At 44.7% G+C, this 18,852-nt stretch overlaps 1 protein-coding gene across 1 annotated transcript in view; it reads right to left on the minus strand.

The window, feature by feature from the left end:
* LOC126412342 (rho GTPase-activating protein 10) overlaps positions 1-18,852 on the minus strand; it is a 571,369-nt gene that overhangs the window by 143,584 nt on the left and 408,933 nt on the right. The window contains exon 3 of the mRNA XM_050081890.1: positions 6,042-6,113. Coding sequence (XP_049937847.1) covers positions 6,042-6,113 — 72 coding nt within the window. The remainder of the gene's footprint in view (positions 1-6,041; positions 6,114-18,852) is intronic.

Genomic DNA, 18,852 nt, shown 5'->3' on the forward strand with positions numbered 1-18,852 from the left:
TACCTGCGAAATCCTGCTGCTGGGTGTCAAAACACTGCTAGCGTAGCATTCACCAATACAGCAGTCTTTCGCATCGATAGGCTACGTTTCCAAGTGCCGTGCCACAAAGCTGGCCAGAGCGACTACTAAATGCTCGACGCTCAGCCATTAGCAACACTTGTACTTTGACTGGTTCCTGTAATTCCGACTTCAGCTGACGGTGTAACATTCTCCACACTAGTAGCTTCAACCTTGAGAAGCAGCGTCATCAGCTAGCCGCTGGTCTACGCGTCGTCAGCTAGAGGTGATGGTCCCGGGTCTCGAGCCGATGTCGCCGATTGGGGGTCACCTCCAAAGTGTCTTCATCTGACACTTCGATCGACATCGGCTGACCGCCTGTTGAGAGCCGAAAACAGTCCAGCGCAAACTTGCTGACCGCCGGACTGACGACATCCAGCCGCTGTCTCGAGTACCACACACGTCGCCGGGACAGCGACATCTGCCTCTCGTGCGGAAGTCACGCTAAAGAAAGAATGTTTACACTGAACGAACGCTCCTGAATCCGCGCTCGCCGTCGCACTGGTAAAACACAACCAACAGTTCTCGCATAAGCCATTCTGGGACTGAAGGGACCTTCCTGCCTGGTGTTCGCATTGCAGACATAAATATACAGGGTGGCGCAGATGGATCGGGTGGTTTTGAAGTGGACTGTACGTCTGGAGGGGGGGAGCCAGGTGTTCGGCGACTTCGTCCTGTGGTGAGGGGGGACGGGAAGTTTCAGTTGCAGGCTGGCAGTCAGTCGCGATGGCTACGTGGTCCGTTGAGCATCGTGTTTTCGCAGTGGAAGAGTTCATATGCAATAACGAGTCAATTGTTGCTGTGACGCGTGCCTTTCGCTGGCGTTTCAACATCCCACCTCGCGGTAGTGTTCCTAAGCGAGATACGATATTGAGTTGGGTGCATAATTTCCGCACTACTGGTTCATGTGCTCCAAAATGGACGCCTAGACCGCCAACAATAACAACGCCTGAGAACGTGGAGCGTGTGAGACGCGATGTCACTGCGAGCCCACGTCGATCAACGAGACGTCGTGCTCAAGCTCTTGGAATGTCACGTCGGAGCCTTCAAAGGATTCTTAACGAAGAACTGAAATTCCACCCCTATAAAATCCTGTTGGTACAGAAGATTCTCCCAACAGACCATCTTCAAAGGCTTCAGTTTAGCCAACAGATGTTGGAGTTATTGGAAGATGTAAACCTGATTATCATGATGTCTGACGAGGCTCACTTTCACATTAACGGATACGTAAACAAGCAAAATTGCCGTTACTGGGCGACACTAACCCAAGAGATCTACACCAACGGCCTCTCCATAGTGACAAAGTGACGGTTTGGTGTGGGGTTTCTAAGGTAGGGATAATTGGTCCTTACTTTTTTGAAAATGAAAGGGAGCAGGCGGTTACTGTTAATTCGCAGCGTTATGTGAACATGATTGAAGATTTTCTTCTCCCACAACTTGAAGAGAACAATTACGACATGGGCAATATGTGGTTCCAACAAGACGGGGCAACTGCGCATACCGCTAGGATATCAATGCAAGCTGTACGCGCTCTGTTCCCTGGCCGTTTGATTTCCCGTAATGGAGATGTCCATTGGCCCCCTCGCTCGCCGGACCTCACGGTATGTGACTTTTTCTTATGGGGCTATTTAAAAGCAAGGGTCTACATGAACAAACCCCGGACCATTCAGGAGTTGAAGGCAGCAATTCACACCGAAATCACATCAATTCCTGGTGATGTGCTTGAGCGGGCAATGCGGAACGTTAAGGACCGACTCCAAGAATGCGTCGCTCGAGAAGGAGGGCATTTGATGGATGTAATTTTTAAAAACTAACATTACTTAATAAACTTCCATTGTAACTACACGTTTTGCACTTTATTTCAATCCAATACCTTTACAATTGACAGTTTGACAAGTATTTTAAAACCACCCGATCCATCTGCGCCACCCTGTACAAGGTCTAATGACATTAATGTGACCATAGACTACGCTGGACATCAATGAGCAATAATAACTCACAGACGTCAGATGGGAGCACTAGCAGTGGAGGGTACATAAAGCGTGTCGGGGAGGGGGATGGGCAAACAACGCAGTAGTTGGCGTAACGCGGAAACGGGGCGATCTATCTGACGCCTAAAAGGACATGTCATTTGCTATCGGTCCAAGAGTGGAACCATTTCCGAAACGGATAAATCTGTAAACTGCTGGCGTGCCGCAGTGGTTAAAGTACTGGGTGTTCCAAAAAGAATGACTCGATTTTAAAAGAATTATTTATTAGGAAGAAGGGCTTAACACCAACAAATTGCATACTAAATTACTCAGAAAAGACAGAAGTTTATAAAAATCAATCATAAATGTTCAATATGTCCAGCACTGGCTGCACGGACGATATCTAGCCGATAGTCGAATTCATTCCAAACTGAGCGTAAGGTGTCTTCTGTCACTGAAGCTACAGCAGCTGATATTCTGGTTTTTAGTTCATCAATGTCACGACGTAAGGGAGGAACGTAAACACATTGTTTAACAAATCCCCATAGGAAGAAGTCACATGGTGTTAAGTCAGGGGACCTAGGAGGCCAAGAGTGTAAAGTCTGGTCTCGCGGTTCTGTACGCCCTATCCAACGTTGAGGCACGTTGGCAATGAGGAAACTGCGCACATTGTTGTGCCAGTGCGGTGGCGCTCCATCTTGCTGATAGATGAAATTGTCAAGAGTCAAGTTGTGGGAATAACCAGTTCCGTAGCATTGCAAGATATGATTGTCCTGTTACGGTTTCTTCCTCAAAAAAAGTAGGTCCATAAACCTTGCCTTGCGAAACAGCACAAAAAACATTCACTTTTGGTGAATCACGAGCGTGCTCAATTGTTTCATGAGGGTTTTCGAGCCCCCATAGACGCACATTATGACGTTGAACCTTACCGCTAATATAGACAGTTAACTCATCACTGAATATCAACCGTGACATAAAAGTGTCATCTTCCATGTCCTCTACATAGCATTGCTAAAGTCCACAAGCTTCACTTTGTCAGTATCTCGAAGAGCTTGTACCAGTTGCAATCGGTATGGTTTGAGGGCTAAACGACGCGAACACACGCCACACTGTCATGCGCGGTAACGCAATTTCTCTGCTAGCACGACGCGTAGGCTTGCGGGGGCTCCGCTCAAATGCTCATCGGATTTGTTCCACTGTTTGCTCAAGAACGTGTGGCCGGCCAGGACTTCTGGCTTTTCAGAGGCAGTTTTCTTCAAACTGGTTATACCACCGGCGAATGTTCTTTGGTGATGGTGGTTTAGAACGAAATTGAATATGAAACGCCCGCTGAACAGCGATCACCGATTGAGTACGACTAAATTGAATAACACAATACGCCTTCTATTGCGCGGACGCCATATTGCGCGAGACTGGTTGCACGCTCCAGGTCAGCGCTCGTAGCGACATCTAGCGTATTTTTTCTGAAGCTCTAGACCATGCCGATTACATCTAGCGCTGTTTCAGTTACTTAGTGACATTTGTCTCAATATTATTAAAAGTTAAAATCGGGTCATTCTTTTTGGGACACCCTGTATAGTATGCACGGCAACATGGCGCAATCCAAAACCTCGTCGAGGCAACGGTAGTGCTCCGCGGGCCGTAAACAACAGCGGTGAAGGACCTCTGCGAAGATGTATACGGAATAACAGACCTGCAACTGCTCAGCAATTGTCCGCCTAGATGAAGAAAGTGTCTCCTCAACGACTGTTCATCGAACGTTGCTGCGTATGTGCCTCCGCAGCAAGCCTGGTTTATACACCCATGTTGACTGCTGTTTCTTGCCGAAGATGACTGGTACTTGCATGCCAATACCGGAACTGGACGTCCACAGAATGGCGGCAGGTGGCCTTTTCAGACGAATCACGTTTTATGCTCCACTGGACAGATGGCCGTTGGCATGTACGGAGTGAAACGGCTGAAAGCAAACACCGTGAAACAATCGCAGTAATGGTCCAGGCCGGCAAAAGGGCCGTTATGGTCTCGGGATTGTTGTAGGATTCCTTGGGTGATGTCGTCACTCTGGAAAGCACTATCGATCAACACAAGTATGTACCTATCCTCGGAGGCCATGTCCACCTCCGCATGCAGTTTGTTTTCCTTCAGCACGACATCTACCAGCAGGACAATGCAACAGTTGCACAGCTTGCAGTGTATGCGCATGGTTTGAAGAGCAACAGGATGAGTTTAGCGCAATCCTCTGGTCACCAAACTCCCCGGATTTCAACACAATCGAGAATCTGTAGGGCTACCTCGATCGAGCTATTCGTGCTATGGATCCTCGATCAAGAAACTTTATTACTTAAGTGAATGGGCGAAGTCCCTCAAACCTTCATTCAGAAGGATGGACACGCAAAAACTTTGCTAACTGTTTGTGCGCCACCATGATTAACGTGTATTGTGCATGGCAAAATGGCGCTAAGGCACCTGTGGTGTACCATAGATCACAGATGACATGGGTGAATGATGGCTCAAAGATGTGTATGGGCAAATAGACAAGCAACTGTTGGAACAGCTGACTGTCCAGATGGATCAAGGAGCTACCAACAGCGCCGCCTCAACAGCCGTTCAGTGAACGTTGTTGTGTACGAGGCTCTGCAGCAGGTCCTGGGTCGTGCACCCATGCTAACTGCTGTTCATTTGCAACAAAGCCTTGAACTTGATGGCCAATATCGCATTCAGACGTCCATTGAATGGCGATAGGTGGCCCTTTCAGATGAGTCATGTCATGATCTATCGTGTAGATGGCCGATGATGAGTACTGTCCTGCAACAATCGTCGGAAGGGTCCATTCGGGAGGAGTGGATGTTATGCACTGGGGATTGCTCTCTAAGGCATTCCCTGTATGATCTCATCATTCTGGAAGGCACAATGGATCAACAGTGGGGTTGGGGATTGGGTTGGGTTGTTTGGGGAAGGAGACCAGGCATTGAGGTCATCGGTCTCATCGGATTAGGGAAGGATGGGGAAGGAAGTCGGCCGTGCCCTTTCAAAGGAACCATCCTAGCATTTGCCAGGACAGATTTAGGGAAATCACGGGAAACCTAAATCAGGGTGGCCGGACGCGGGATTGAACCGTCGTCCTCCCGAATGCGAGTCCAGTGTGCTAGCCACTGCGCCACCTCGCTCGGTAATGGATCAACAGAAGCACGCATTTATGACTAGGGACAATGTCGACCCCTGCACGCAGTTTGTTTTTTCCTTGGCACGATGAAATTTACCAGCAGGACATCGCAACATGTCTCACAGCTTGCAGTGTTCGTGCGTGGTTTGAAGAGCACCAGGATCAGTTTACCATACTCCCCTGGCCATCAAACTCCCCAGATTTAAACACAGTCGAGAATCTGCGAGACAACCTCGATCACGCTTCTTGTGTCATCGACCCTCAACTGATAAATCTAGCACAGCTGGTCACGCCACTGAAAGCGGCATGGCTCGATATCCCTGTCGGTACCTTCCGGAACCTCACTGGCACTCTTCCTGCACATCTCGCAGCGGTCCGCGCTGCAGAAGGTGATTGTTCAAGGCTTCTGACAGGTGGTCACATTAACGTGACAGGACAGTGTAGAATGGAGCATGCCTAATTAGGTTTAAGAGGGGTCCTGCTGCTCTAATCTTGCCAGGGTAAATAAATCGATCAATAAATAAAGTGACAATGGACGCGCGATCTAAGCTTGAAACGACCCATCGCGGCTTATCGACAGACTGAACTTGGTACTTACGCGACAGCTTAACTGCACCAAAAAATTCAAGTTTACATTTACGTCCAATACACATGTGACTTTACGTGACTCCCTGTGGTCTAAAGCTTTCTGAGGATTAGGCAAAAAGCACAAAAACTATGCTGGTCAAGTCAAAGAGAAACAAAACGTTGGTCCAAGTGGTATCAAAATGAAGAGCCACAGCACCCTTGACACTATAACGAATATACGAAGCCATTCATTGCAATGTGTTAACTGTGAAGGAGATGCTTACCTTGACGGCTCCTATCTCCTCCTTCCGGAACTTCTCCAGCGGCAGAATTATTTGCTCGTAGGCGCGGTCCAGCTGCAACAATACAACGAATGACGTCAGAAGCGTAAAACCACATATATGTACAGTAGACAAGATACGGGAAAGAAAGCTTTTGCGCCAGACAATTTATGTAGCAACACCTTGTAATTTGACAAACTGCGTATTGGCTTCTGTCTCGGGTTCTTCGGCCGACGTTCATCTCATGATTTTACTGACGTTTCGCCAGCACGAGTGACTGGCATTGTCAAACCTTCACCCTCCATTGCCGGTGGTGAACTGAACTTAAGTTCCAGGATAATGCACGACCGCATGTTGCAGGTCCTGTACGGGCCTTTCTGGATATAGAAAATGTTCGATTGCTGCCCCGGCCAGCACGTTCTCCAGATCTCTCACCAATTGAAAACATCCGGTCAATGGTGGCCGAGCAACTGGCTCGTCACAATACGCCAGTCACTACTCTTGATGAACTGTGGTATCGTGTTGAAGCTGCATGGGCAGCTGTACCTGTACACGCCATCCAAGCTCTGACTCAATGCTCAGGCGTATCAAAAATGTGTATGTGAAATCTTGTGGGACTGCTAAGGTCATCAGACCCTAAGCTTACACACCACTTAACCAAAATTATCCTAAGGACAAACACACACACACCCATGCCCGAGGGAGGATTCGAACCTCCGCCGGGACCAGCCGCACAGTCCATGACTGCAGCGCCCAAGACCGCTCGGCCAATCACGCGCGGCCCAGGCGTATCAAGGTGGTTGCTCTGGGTACTGATTTCTCGGGATCTATGCACCCAAATTGCGTGAAAATGTGATTACATGTCAGTTCTAGTATATTTGTCCACTGAATACCCGTTTATCATCTGCATTTCTTCTTGGTGTAGCAATTTTAATGGCCAGTAGTGTAGTTTGTGAATTTGACATACCATGTGATCTTTCCATTTAAGCTCTGAGGAAGCGCTATTTTCTTTTGTTTGCTGCAGTTCTGAGCTGAAATATAAACTCGAGGAAGAACATTTTTCTTGCGATACTATCCTTTCCCCAGTCCATCCAACTGTACCGTTGAAAACCGTTACTAATTTATTTAAATGAACTTGTTTTAAACCAATCTTACAGAACTGTTTTAAACCACCGGTGCACCTCATGTATTGATAGTCTTACAGTCCAGTCGTCTCGGAATATTGCTGAATGCAGTTAGAAAGCTAATTAATTATTGGTTTCGGAGCAATTTCGCGGGTCAAAGCAATGCTGGCAACCTTATTTACACCAGTTTTAATGGTGTAGCAGCGAAGAGAATTAACCCGGGCGGCAAGCAAACGTTTCCGAGTAAAGCCGCGCAGCAATACGTCGTGTAATTTGGTCTCGCGCGCGCTACACTTCGCTATGTACGAGGACGTGCTGATAAATAATGCCTCCGGAATTTTTTATGCGGAAACACTTATAGCTTTTTAAATGAAGCAAACGTTATTCACATACTAACTGACGTCCAATAAGTAAGGATTAATTAGAATTTTGCGCCATGTTGTCATATGACGGCTGGAAGCCGTGGTTATTTCATCTTTGTTACCTGCGATCCTTCCCATTAGGACCCTGATAACTTCTGAGTGGTGAGCATTATTGTTTGATGTTTAGCTTCGTCATGGAGCAGATGACAACTGAGCAACGTATCCAAGTGATAAAAAGTCATTACAAAAACAGTGAAGGTATTACGGCAACCGTTTGTGAATTTCGTGTGACACTCGGACGCAATACTGCTACGACCGAATCATCAGTTCGGAGGTTGATTAGGAAGTTTGAGACCATGGGTTCTGTTTCAAATGCTAAGAAAACAGGACGACAGCGTTCTGTTATAACACAAGAAAACACTGCTGTCGTGCATGACAATGTGCTCGTATGCCCTAGGAAATCGGTTCGCCGACGAGCTCAACAATTGAATTTATCACCAACTTCACTGTATGAAATGCTTTCAAAAGATCTGAAAATGTATGCGTACAAGATTCAACTAACATATGAGTTGAAGCCTGCAGATCATGGAAAGAGACATCGATTTGCTCAATGGGTCTTGGCTCGACAAGCGGAGAACGAGAACTTCACAAAGAGAATAATTTTCTCAGATGAGGCGCACTTCCACCTCAGTGGGTACGTCGATAGGCAGAACTGCAGAATTTGGAGTAAAGAAAATCCGCTAGTGACTGTGGAAGATGAGATGTATCCACAATGCACCACTGCGTGGTGTGAGTTCTGGACAGGAGGAGTGATCGACCACACTTTTTTGAAAATTACGAGGGAGCTGTCGTCACTTAACGGCGACCGTTACCGAAACACCCTTTCTGATTGGCTTTTTCCTCTTATTAATGAAAACGAAGATTTTTGCTTTCATCAAACTGATGCGACATGTCACACATCCCGTCAAACGACTGCTCTGCTGAATGAGAAGTTTCGTCAAAAAATTCTATCTTTTGGGTGGCAACCTGGAATGGCCTTCCAGATAATGAGATCTTATGCCTTGCGACTTTTTTTGTGGGGATTTGTGAAATCAAAATTGTACGTGAACAAATCACAAACTATACACCAATTGAAGGATGATATTAAAGGTGTTATTAACGGCATCCCACCAGAATTTTGTAAACGCGTCATCGAGAACTTCAATGAACACATTGCTCGTTGCCGCGCTTCCTTGTCTGGTCATGAGGAGGATACAATTTTTCATACACAAATGGAAGAACTTACTTAACGTGTTTGTAAAAAAAAATTACACTTTCAATAATTTTTGTACGCTCTATAGCACTGTAATATTCGTCCTTATTTCCCAGACACGCTCTAAAACTTTACTCTCCGGGTCTACATATTTGCACCCGTCTGCCGCCAGAAGACTCCGAATTGCAGCGTGTAACATGGAGGTGTGTAAAATTAACTGTGTCGGTGCGGGAAAAACAGCATGCTGTAACCGAGTTTCCAGTTCAAAGATTTCGTCCACACATGGGGCACCCTCTTCTTCAGCATGACAATACCAGACCACACACGAGCGCTGCGACAACTGCAACCATCAGACGTCTTTGGTCCACTGCCATCGATCATCCTCCGAAAGTTTCCAAAACTTACAGCACACTTTCGATAAGTTCACATTGATAGTAATAAAGCCGTGTAAGTAGAGGTGAGGTTGTGGCTCCGTCAACAATGTCAAACATTCTACAGTGGCCTATCAATAAACTGACCTCTCGTTGGGGGAAATGCGTTCATTGTTAGGGCGATTATATTGAGAAATAAACATGCAGACATGAAGAATAAAGATGTAGAAGGTTAATAACATATGTTTTATTCAAAACGCTGTAAGAGTTTTCACAAAAAATTCGAAGGCATTACTTTTCAGCATGTCTTTATACATAAACTTCCTAAAAAAATTGGCAGTAAAACGAAATCTGTATCTTATTCGTTATGGTAGCTACTGTAACTTGGTTGCAGCATGACATGCAATAAAGAAAGCTTATTTTTTCTCATTTCAAGTTAGAAAACAGTATATTAATTATAAGTAATGAAAGAGGACTATAATTACGAGTTGAGAAAATATCTCTATCCAGGAATTGTGTTTATATTACGACTAGTGCACCCGGAAATGTTTTGCAATTGCTAAGTATGTATGGGAATCTGATGTACATCCTATTCTCCTCGCCCCCCTCTCTGTCCATTTATTCCTCCCACATCTGCCCATCTCCTCCTACCCCTCCCCCCCCCCCCCATCTCTATGTACGTTTCCTCCCCAACCCTCTCTGACTTTTTGAGCCCTATTTATTGTTATTGCAAAATAAGATTCTGTAATAGTATTCTGATCATAAGCCGATAAGCTATAAATACAACTTTAGTGTGTCTGTGAAAACCGACTGCGAGATGGAAATAAAACAGCACTGTTGTGCACAATTTTTGTTAAAAAAAATGAGAAAGAATATGTGTGGGAGAAACACACGTCTAACGGTTTAAATGTCCTGCTACCGTACTTAAAAATGATTGCGAACAAGAAAAGAAAGCCGACACGTTGTTCGCAGCAAATCACAGCAAAGAATTTTCTTTCTCGCATTCGGTTTAAACACAAAATCTGTACGTTGTTGTTTAAAAGAATGTATAGCCTTTGCCCGTCTAAATGTTTCTAGTGTATCGTGTAAAAATTTGAATGTAAATCGGTTAAGAAGTTTTCAAGATTTTTGCAATACGTAAAAAGATAAGATTTATTAAAATATTTTTATTTACTTTCTAAAACATGGATGTAAATTACATTTTATGTTTTCATGCATTAATGTTCGTCCATTATGTTTTTGATGGATGATGAATGCAATGTGCGTTTTAATGGCAAAGTTATTTTTTATGTGATATAATAATTTAACAATTTTCAGACTTTTTTACTTTACTTGTACTGTGAAATCTTAGTTCTTGGCAAATTTCATGATTTTTAAGGGACCATACAGACCTTAGCACGCGACATAATTTTGAATTTGATACGTCAACTTGTTCACGAGAAAAAGGGGCCTTAACAGGCCAACAAACACAAGCAGAGGGATAAAAAAATTACAAAAAGATATTTTTTCGTGTTATGTAATTGCAAGATAACAATTTTCGGATTTTTTTCCTCTTATGTGTACAATGAAACCTTGTTTCTTGTCAGATTTCATGATTCTGTCAACAGGAAGTACCCTAATAGGTTTTGATGAGTGAGTCTGCGAGCGTCGAAACATGTGACATAAATGGCCTTATCTTGATTGAAGTGACTTACAAGCTTTAAATTATTGCACTGCCAAGGGACCTTAGACCATAACAACTAACAAAAATCTGAACCGGATATGTCTATCCGTTACTGAGAAAACGGGTTCGTAACAGTCGGACAGAGAGAGAAGCGGACAACAATGTGATCCCAGAAGGGTTCCATTTTTCCAGATTGAAGCACGGAGTCCTAAAAATGTATAGTCTATGTCCGTCCGATCGTTTATTAGAGTAACGTGCAAGAGTTTGAAGTAAATCGGCCAAAAAGTTTTCGAGATTTTTGGTAACCACGTTTTCCCTTTACGTATTACATACGGTGTATGCATATTAAAGAAAATGTAATGGCCTATGTCCGCTCGAATGTTCATTAGTGTCTCGTGTAAAAAATTGAAAGAGTATTGGTCAAGAAGTTTTTGAGATTTTCGTTTACGACTTGTCTTTCTATAGTAGTATGGATTTTACATTGCATGGCCTTGCTTTAAGCGAAGCGAATTCATTAATTACAGTACTGCAGTCACATTTAGCAGTTATGTCGTATTCTATCGACAAGTTAACTAAATTTGCGTCTACTTTCGCCCATACTCTACCTTAAACAATTTTTCTCGATCATATTTAATTTCCTAAAATTGCATTCATTCATTTTTGAAATTATGTTTACTGTTTATTGGAAATCGCTAAGTGCTGTCATTATCAAACACTGATTGAGTAGATCTGGGTAATATCAGTTTCGCTTTAAGAAACGCTAGTTAACCATGCAACTTAATGTTTGCGAGTCATGTCTCCTGAGCTATCTGTCGTGCAATGATATAAGTTTGCACGTACGGTCAGTGGTGTAAGTGCACACAGTCTGCAAACTGTGTTGCGCTTACATTTTATAGTAAAAACGTTAACAAATTAAAACATGCCTGCTGATTATTGCATTAACAGTGAAAATGTAGAAAGCGACAAATTTATTTCTTTTTATCATTTTCTCGGCTGTGTCACGAGAAATTGTTTTCTAAAGTTTTGAAATTATGTATAAAGTTTGTTGGAAGTCGCTACGTGCACTCATTCAGAACCACTGGATGAAATTAGTCTGGATAATTTGCGCGCCGTCACTTGCATTGCTCTCAAAACATATATACACACACCAAACACAATATTATACCTCCTAGTGAGTAGGTAATGACCGGATTTTAAATTTTTGAATGTGGTGAATACTTCCACTGAAATATTGAAAATCAAATATAGGTTGCCCCTGGAAGTCGTTATTCCACGTTGATGAAATGACACTCTATTTTGAGACTGTGGCAACGGCGGGCGTTTACAGACGCAGAGCGAGGGAAACGCATCTTCTCGTAGGCAGAAGATACAACACGACAGGGTAAAAGAACTAACGTACTTCTCGACGGTAATTGGGGACGTACGTAAAATTCGTCAAAAATGTTGAAATTATTTCTTGTCTCTAGATAGGTTTATAGCATGTCATAAATATTGTCTGCAATTTTCAGAATTTTATCCATGCTACAAATGGTGTAAAAGCCATCTTGTTTCAATCAATGTACAGTGTCACGGCCACTTTTCTTCACGGCTCTGTCCTTGTGTCCGCCTGCTTAGCTGAATAGGAACGTGTTTGCGTACCATGCAGCGGGCCCCAGTTCGATTCCCGACCGGACTGCAGACTTTCTCCGTTCGCGTACGGGGAATTGTGTAGTCTTCATCACTGACACCCAAGTCGCCCAATGTGGCGTCACCTGAAATAAGACTTGCAACTCGGCGGCCGAACTTTCCCGACCATCAGTGCCACACGATCATATCGTATCTGTCCTTGTTTGTACCATTTTGTTATTTCCTACCATCAGAGACGACATCTGTAGAGTATAGAAGGCTGTGAGCCCATTTAGCGATGCGATTAATTTCGATTTATTAAAGAAAGGCACGCATGTTGGAACACAAAACCTGAACGAAAGTTTTAATAACTTCGTTTTATTCATCCACTACTGTCAAAATTTCATCTTATGATGCTTGTTTGGTATTCATTGATGGTAATATTGGAAGAATCAGGACCCTAATGAGACTAGGGTTTGATGCAGATCGCTTCACTGAAAACCTGCTGAAAGAGAATGATTATGTACATGTAGTTAGTTCTGATGTGTCAGTGAACCATATCCCCAGAAGAGCACGCCAGAAGGATCAGACTAGAAGAAAAGAGCTACATGAAGACCAAAAACATCAAATGTATGGTTATGGCCAACATTAAGGTTCAAAATGGTTCAAATGGCTCTGAGCACTATGGGACTTAACATCTGAGGTCATCAGTCCCCTAGACTTACAACCACTTAAACCTCACTAACCTAAGGACATCACACACATCCATGACCGAGGCAGGATTCGAACCTGCGACCGTAGCGGTCGCGCGGTTCCAGGCTGAAGCGCCTAGAACCGCTCGGCCACACCGGCCGGTTACATTAAGGTACATGTGAATTTTAGAATTTTCCCGGCTAATTGAATGTTCAAATTCCGAACTTGCACACGGTCGCCGTTTAATTCATCCCACGATATTTCGACTGGCTACCCACCAGCCGTATTCAGGTGAGCCATCGCAGACCGACGAAGAATTGCTCCGTTCCGCAAACATTTCGTTTAAAATAGCAAGAATCCTCTGTGACCTTCAGGTGAAAGTGATTTTCCGTCCACCGTTTAAGATTGCAGACATTTTCGGATCAGTGAAAGGCGACTTGCTTTTACGGAAGGCCGGAATTTACGAAATAAGTTGTCAATACGGTACGGTCTACATATGACATACACGCGCTGTGGAAGAATGCTGCACTGGACATCAATATTGCACTCGGGCTTTTCCAACCAAGTTCGCTGTTGCTGAACACCGTGTTTCCACTGGACATTAAATGGAGTATCACAGGCCTATTATTCTGACAACAGCAACATGTTTTTGGAAACACGCCTGGAGGAAAAGCTGATGAACCGTGCTAACGCTACTAGCTGGAAAACGTATGCAACCCCGTTATCTACACGATTTGTTCTAATCGAAGACGACAGAGTGCATCAACAGCCGTGGCGAGCAGTAATGCAGAGAACAGTTGGGTTCCGCGGTCCCACCAGCGTGGACGCTGCCGCTGTGAAGTGTTATCCGTCTATCAACTTGATTTTGACGCATGCGCGGAACACACAGTGCGCTATATACAGGGTGTACATGAAGTCCGAGAACACTTTAGATTATTTATTGCACAAGAACCAAACACTGCACAAATGTCACACATATGTCATTTTGAAGAGAAACCCAGAAAGTCTTTTTTTCCTCCATGTATACCGCCACAGCGTAGTTTGGTAATTTGCCGACAGTCAGCATTAGTTGCAAACAAGACGAGTTCAGGTGCAGAGCGAGCTGTTTCATGAAATGGCTTCCCCGATCACCAGATCTCACTCCGTGTGACTGTTTTCTGTGGAGCATATTAAAGATGTGGTGTATGAACCGCCTGTACCACGTAATGTAGCAGAGCTCCGGGAGAGAATACGGGAAGCGACTGCAACTATCGACGACGCCATGCTGGGACGGGTATGGCAAGAATTCGATTACTGTACTGAGTACTGATGTCTGCCGGATCACTCATGATTCGCATATCGAATGTATATGTATGACATCTGTACAATGTTTAGTTCTTGTGCAATAAATAATTGAAAGTGTTCCCGGACTTTATGCATACCCTGTGTTGCGGAACGGTGGAAGTCTTCACCAGTCTTCGATGGCTCACCTGATGATGGCTGGCAGGTGCCCAGTCCAAAGATAGTAAGATGAATTAACCGCTTCCAAGCCCGATATTTGTTTGAATCTTAAGGTACGAGGGTAATCCCGAAAGTAAGGTCTCCTACTTTTTTATAAGTACATAGACCTGTTCCTTTCTACAATGGTTTACATCAGTTTACAGCTTGAACATTTAGCTATTTTTCGACATAATCACCATTTCTGTCGATGCATTTTTGTAGACGCTGTCGCAGTTCTTGTATGCCCATGCCATACCAGCTCGCCGCCATGCTGTTCAGAAAGTTATGAACCTCTTCTTTCACCTCGTCGTCGGAGCTGAATCGCTTTCCGGCCAAATGTTCTTTTAACCTAGGCAACAGGTGACAGTCACTGGGCGCCAAGTCAGGACTATAGGGTGGGAGGGTGATTATGTTCCACTGAAACTGTTGCAGGAGAGCAACGGTTAGATGCGTGGGCGAGCGTTGTCATGGAGATTGTGTACGCCCTTGCTCAACATTCTTCTTCTCCTGTTCTGAATTCCCCGTTTGAGTTTTTTCAGTCTCACAGTACCTCTCAGCGTCAATTGTGGTCCCAGCGATTCAGCTGCGACGACGAGGTGAAAGAAGAGGTTCATAACTTTCTGAAGAGCATGGCGGCGAGCTGGTATGACATGGACATGCAAAAACTGCCACAGTGTCTACAAAAATGCATTGACAGAAATGGTGATTATGTCGAAAAATAGCTAAATGTTTAAGCTGTAGACTGATGTAAACAATTGTAGAAATAAACAGGTCTATACTTATAAAAAAATAGGAGACCTTACTTTTGGGATTACCCTCGTATATGTTAAACCCCAAAAAATCTTTTGTGTATTTCTCGCAACTTTCGTTTGTCAGTGCATAAGAAACATCTACTAATGAACCACTGAAGATAAAAAGGTGAAATTTGCTACAGACTTTGTTAATGGTATATACTGTGGTACAAAATTTTTCAAAATGCTACCTGCAAATTTATTTGTTTGACAAAAATTGCTATGAGTCCTACGTATAAATTTTAAATAACTGTTGCGAGAGTTCTGACACTGGTCTAAAAAAACTGGCACACAGATTTATCTAATTTTGAAAGTGATAACTGAAGTAAACTTTGAGAAAATGTTCCTTACGTGAAACCGTGTGTTCTAAAAGTATTCTGAAACGCCATGATCATATTATTTGACAAAAAATGGAAAAAATCCAGATTATAGCCAATAATGTAATGACATCTGCAAAATGAGGGGTGTCAAGCAAGGCGATCCCATCTCCCCAAAACTGTTCTCTGCTGTATTGGAAATGGCTATGTCAAAGCTGAGCTGGGGAGGTAAGAGAATTAGAATTAATGGAAGAAGGCTTACCAACTTGAGATTTGCTGCTGATATTGCCTTACTGGCCAAAGACTTTGCAGAGCTCCAAAACTTAGTTACAGACCTTACATCGGAATGTCAGCTGGTTGGCTTGAACCTGAACCTTTCCAAAACAAAAATAATGTCCAACAAATAGGTCCCAGCTGGAGATGTGAAAGTCAAGGACAGTCTATTAGAAGAGGTCAGTGAATATGTATACCTTGGCCAGATTATAAACATGGAGACATAAGGCCAGAAATCTATCGACGCATCAAGCTTGGCTAGCAAGCATTTGGGAAGAAATCAACAGTATTCAGATCAAAAATGCCACTAAATCTGAAGAAAGCAGTATTTGATCAATGCATTCTTCCTGTAATGACATATGGCTGCCAGACATGGACACTGAACTAATTTACAAAAGGGAAACTTAGGAAAGCACAGAGAGCCATGGAGAGATCAATGCTGGGCTATACAAAATGGATAGGAAAATGGCAGATGACATCCGGTCTGTGACGAAGGTGGAGTCCGAGAGAGCACCGGAGGCCTAGAGGAAGACCACCAGACAAATGGGACAAAGACATCAAGAAGATCGCTGGTAACACCTGGCAGAGAACTGCCCAAGACCGTCCCAGTTGGAGAAGCCTGCTGAAAGCCTACCTGAATCCACGACTCGAAGAGGCCACATCATTTAATGATTGAATTGGCTAATGATGATGATGATGATGATGATGATTTGCAAAATTTAGTTCAATTAACTTTCAAACAGCAAATGGTACACTAGTTCATATGTGCCCGCGTATTTTCTCATACGTCCCCGTTAACTCTTGAACCGTCTTCGTTGATTTTTGTCTTCGGTCAATTTTCGCGCCCCCTCTGTGTCTGCGCAGTTGATTTGGGCGTATGAAGTGACCGTTCAGGGCAAGCACTAAAATGTACTTTTTTCTGTTTTCGTCTTCTTGTGCTGAAATAACCCGAGCCTCGAGGAAAGAGCAGCGGCGGCGGAGGCAGCGAGCCCCTTCCTGTTATCCCGGCGGCGGCCGCCGGGAGACAAGCTGAACGTGGCGCAGGCGCCCGGCACGTGCGGCCCACGTGCGGCTCAGCTCGCCCGTCTGCAGCGATCGTTACGAGAGTTCGGCCACGCGCCTTTCCCGGTTCGATACACGTGCGGTCTTTGCTCGCCACGCGTGCCACGGCATCCGTCACCCGCCGGCCGCTCATGCTCTCCGACGAAAGTTTATTTCCGCTGCCTCCGGGACATCCTAAGCCGGGCGATAAAGCGATCATCTCGTGGAGAGGCGATGCGCGGCGAAACTACGATCGCACGCGCTGCTCGCAGCTGGTCGATTCGGGGATGTGTTCTGCAGTGTAATCTAGGCTGTCTCTCATTTTTGAATTAAACCATAAGACTCTTAACAGAGTAGAACATATGCACTACTGGCCATTAAAATTGCAACACCAAGAAGAAATGCAGGTGATAAACGGGTATTCATTGGACAAATATTCTATACTAGAACTGACATGTGATTACATTTTCACGCAATTTGGGTGCACAGATCCTCAGAAATCAGTACCCAGAAAAACCACTTCTGCCCGTAATAACGGCCTTGATACGCCTGGGCAATCAGTCAAACAGAGCATGGATGGCGTGTACAGGTACAACTGCCCATGCAGCTTCAACACGATACCACAGTTCATCAAGAGTAGTGACTGGCGTATTGTGACGAGCCAGTTGCTCGGCCACCATTGACCAGACGTTTTCAATTGGTGAGGGATCTGGAGAATGTGCTCGCCAGGGGAGCAGTCTAACATTTTTTTGTGTCCAGAAAGGCCCGTACAGGACCTGCAACATGCGGTCGTGCATTATCCTGCTGAAATGTAGGGTTTCGCAGGGATCGAATGAAGGGTAGAGCCACGGGTCGTAACACATCTGAAATGTAACGTCCACTGTTCAAAGTGCCGTCAATGCGAACAAGAGGTGACCGAGACGTGTAACCGTCAATGCGAACAAGAGGTGACCGAGACGTGTAACCAATGGCACCCCATAGCATCACGCCGGGTGATACGACAGTATGGCGATTACGAATACACGCTTCCAATTTGCGTTCTCCGCGATGTCGCCAAACACGGATGCGACCATCTTGATGCTGTAAACAGAACCTGGATTCATCCGAAAAAATGACGTTCTGCCATTCGTGCACCCAGGTTCGTCGTTGAGTACTCCATCGCAGGCGCTCCTGTCTGTGATGCAGCGTCAAGGGTAGCCGCAGTCATAGTCTCCGAGCTGATAGTCCATGCTGCTTCAAACGTGGTCGAACTGTTCGTGCAGATGGTTGTTGTCTTGCAAACGTCCCCATCTGTTGACTCAGGAATCGAGACGTGGCTGCACGATCCGTTACAGCAATGCGGATAAGATGCCTGTCATCTCGACTGCTAGTGATACGAGGCCGTTGGGATCCAGCACCGGTTTCATATTCTGCAAACAGTCATTGGATTTCGACCAACGCGAGCAGCAATGTCGCGATACTATAAACCGCAATCGCGATAGGTTACAATCCGACCTTTATCAAAGTCGGAAACGTGATGGTACGCATTTTGCGTCCTTACACGAGCCATCACAACAACGTTTCACCAGGCACCGCCGGTCAACTGCTGCTTGTGTATGAGAAATTGGTTGGTAACTTTCCTCATGTCAGCACGTTACGTTGCAGGTGTCGCCAAACTTGTGTGAATGCTCTGAAAAGCTAATCATTTGCACATCACAGCATCTTCTCCCTGTCGGTTAAATTTCGCGTCTGTAGCACGTCATCTTCGTGGTGCAGCAATTTTAATGGCCAGTAGTGTATGTATAAAACAACATACGTCTGACTAGTTAACAAAGAAGTTTACGGTTTAAGAATTTGACGTTAT

Source organism: Schistocerca serialis, chromosome 7 (genome assembly GCF_023864345.2).
Source record: "Schistocerca serialis cubense isolate TAMUIC-IGC-003099 chromosome 7, iqSchSeri2.2, whole genome shotgun sequence".
Lineage (NCBI taxonomy): Eukaryota > Metazoa > Arthropoda > Insecta > Orthoptera > Acrididae > Schistocerca > Schistocerca serialis.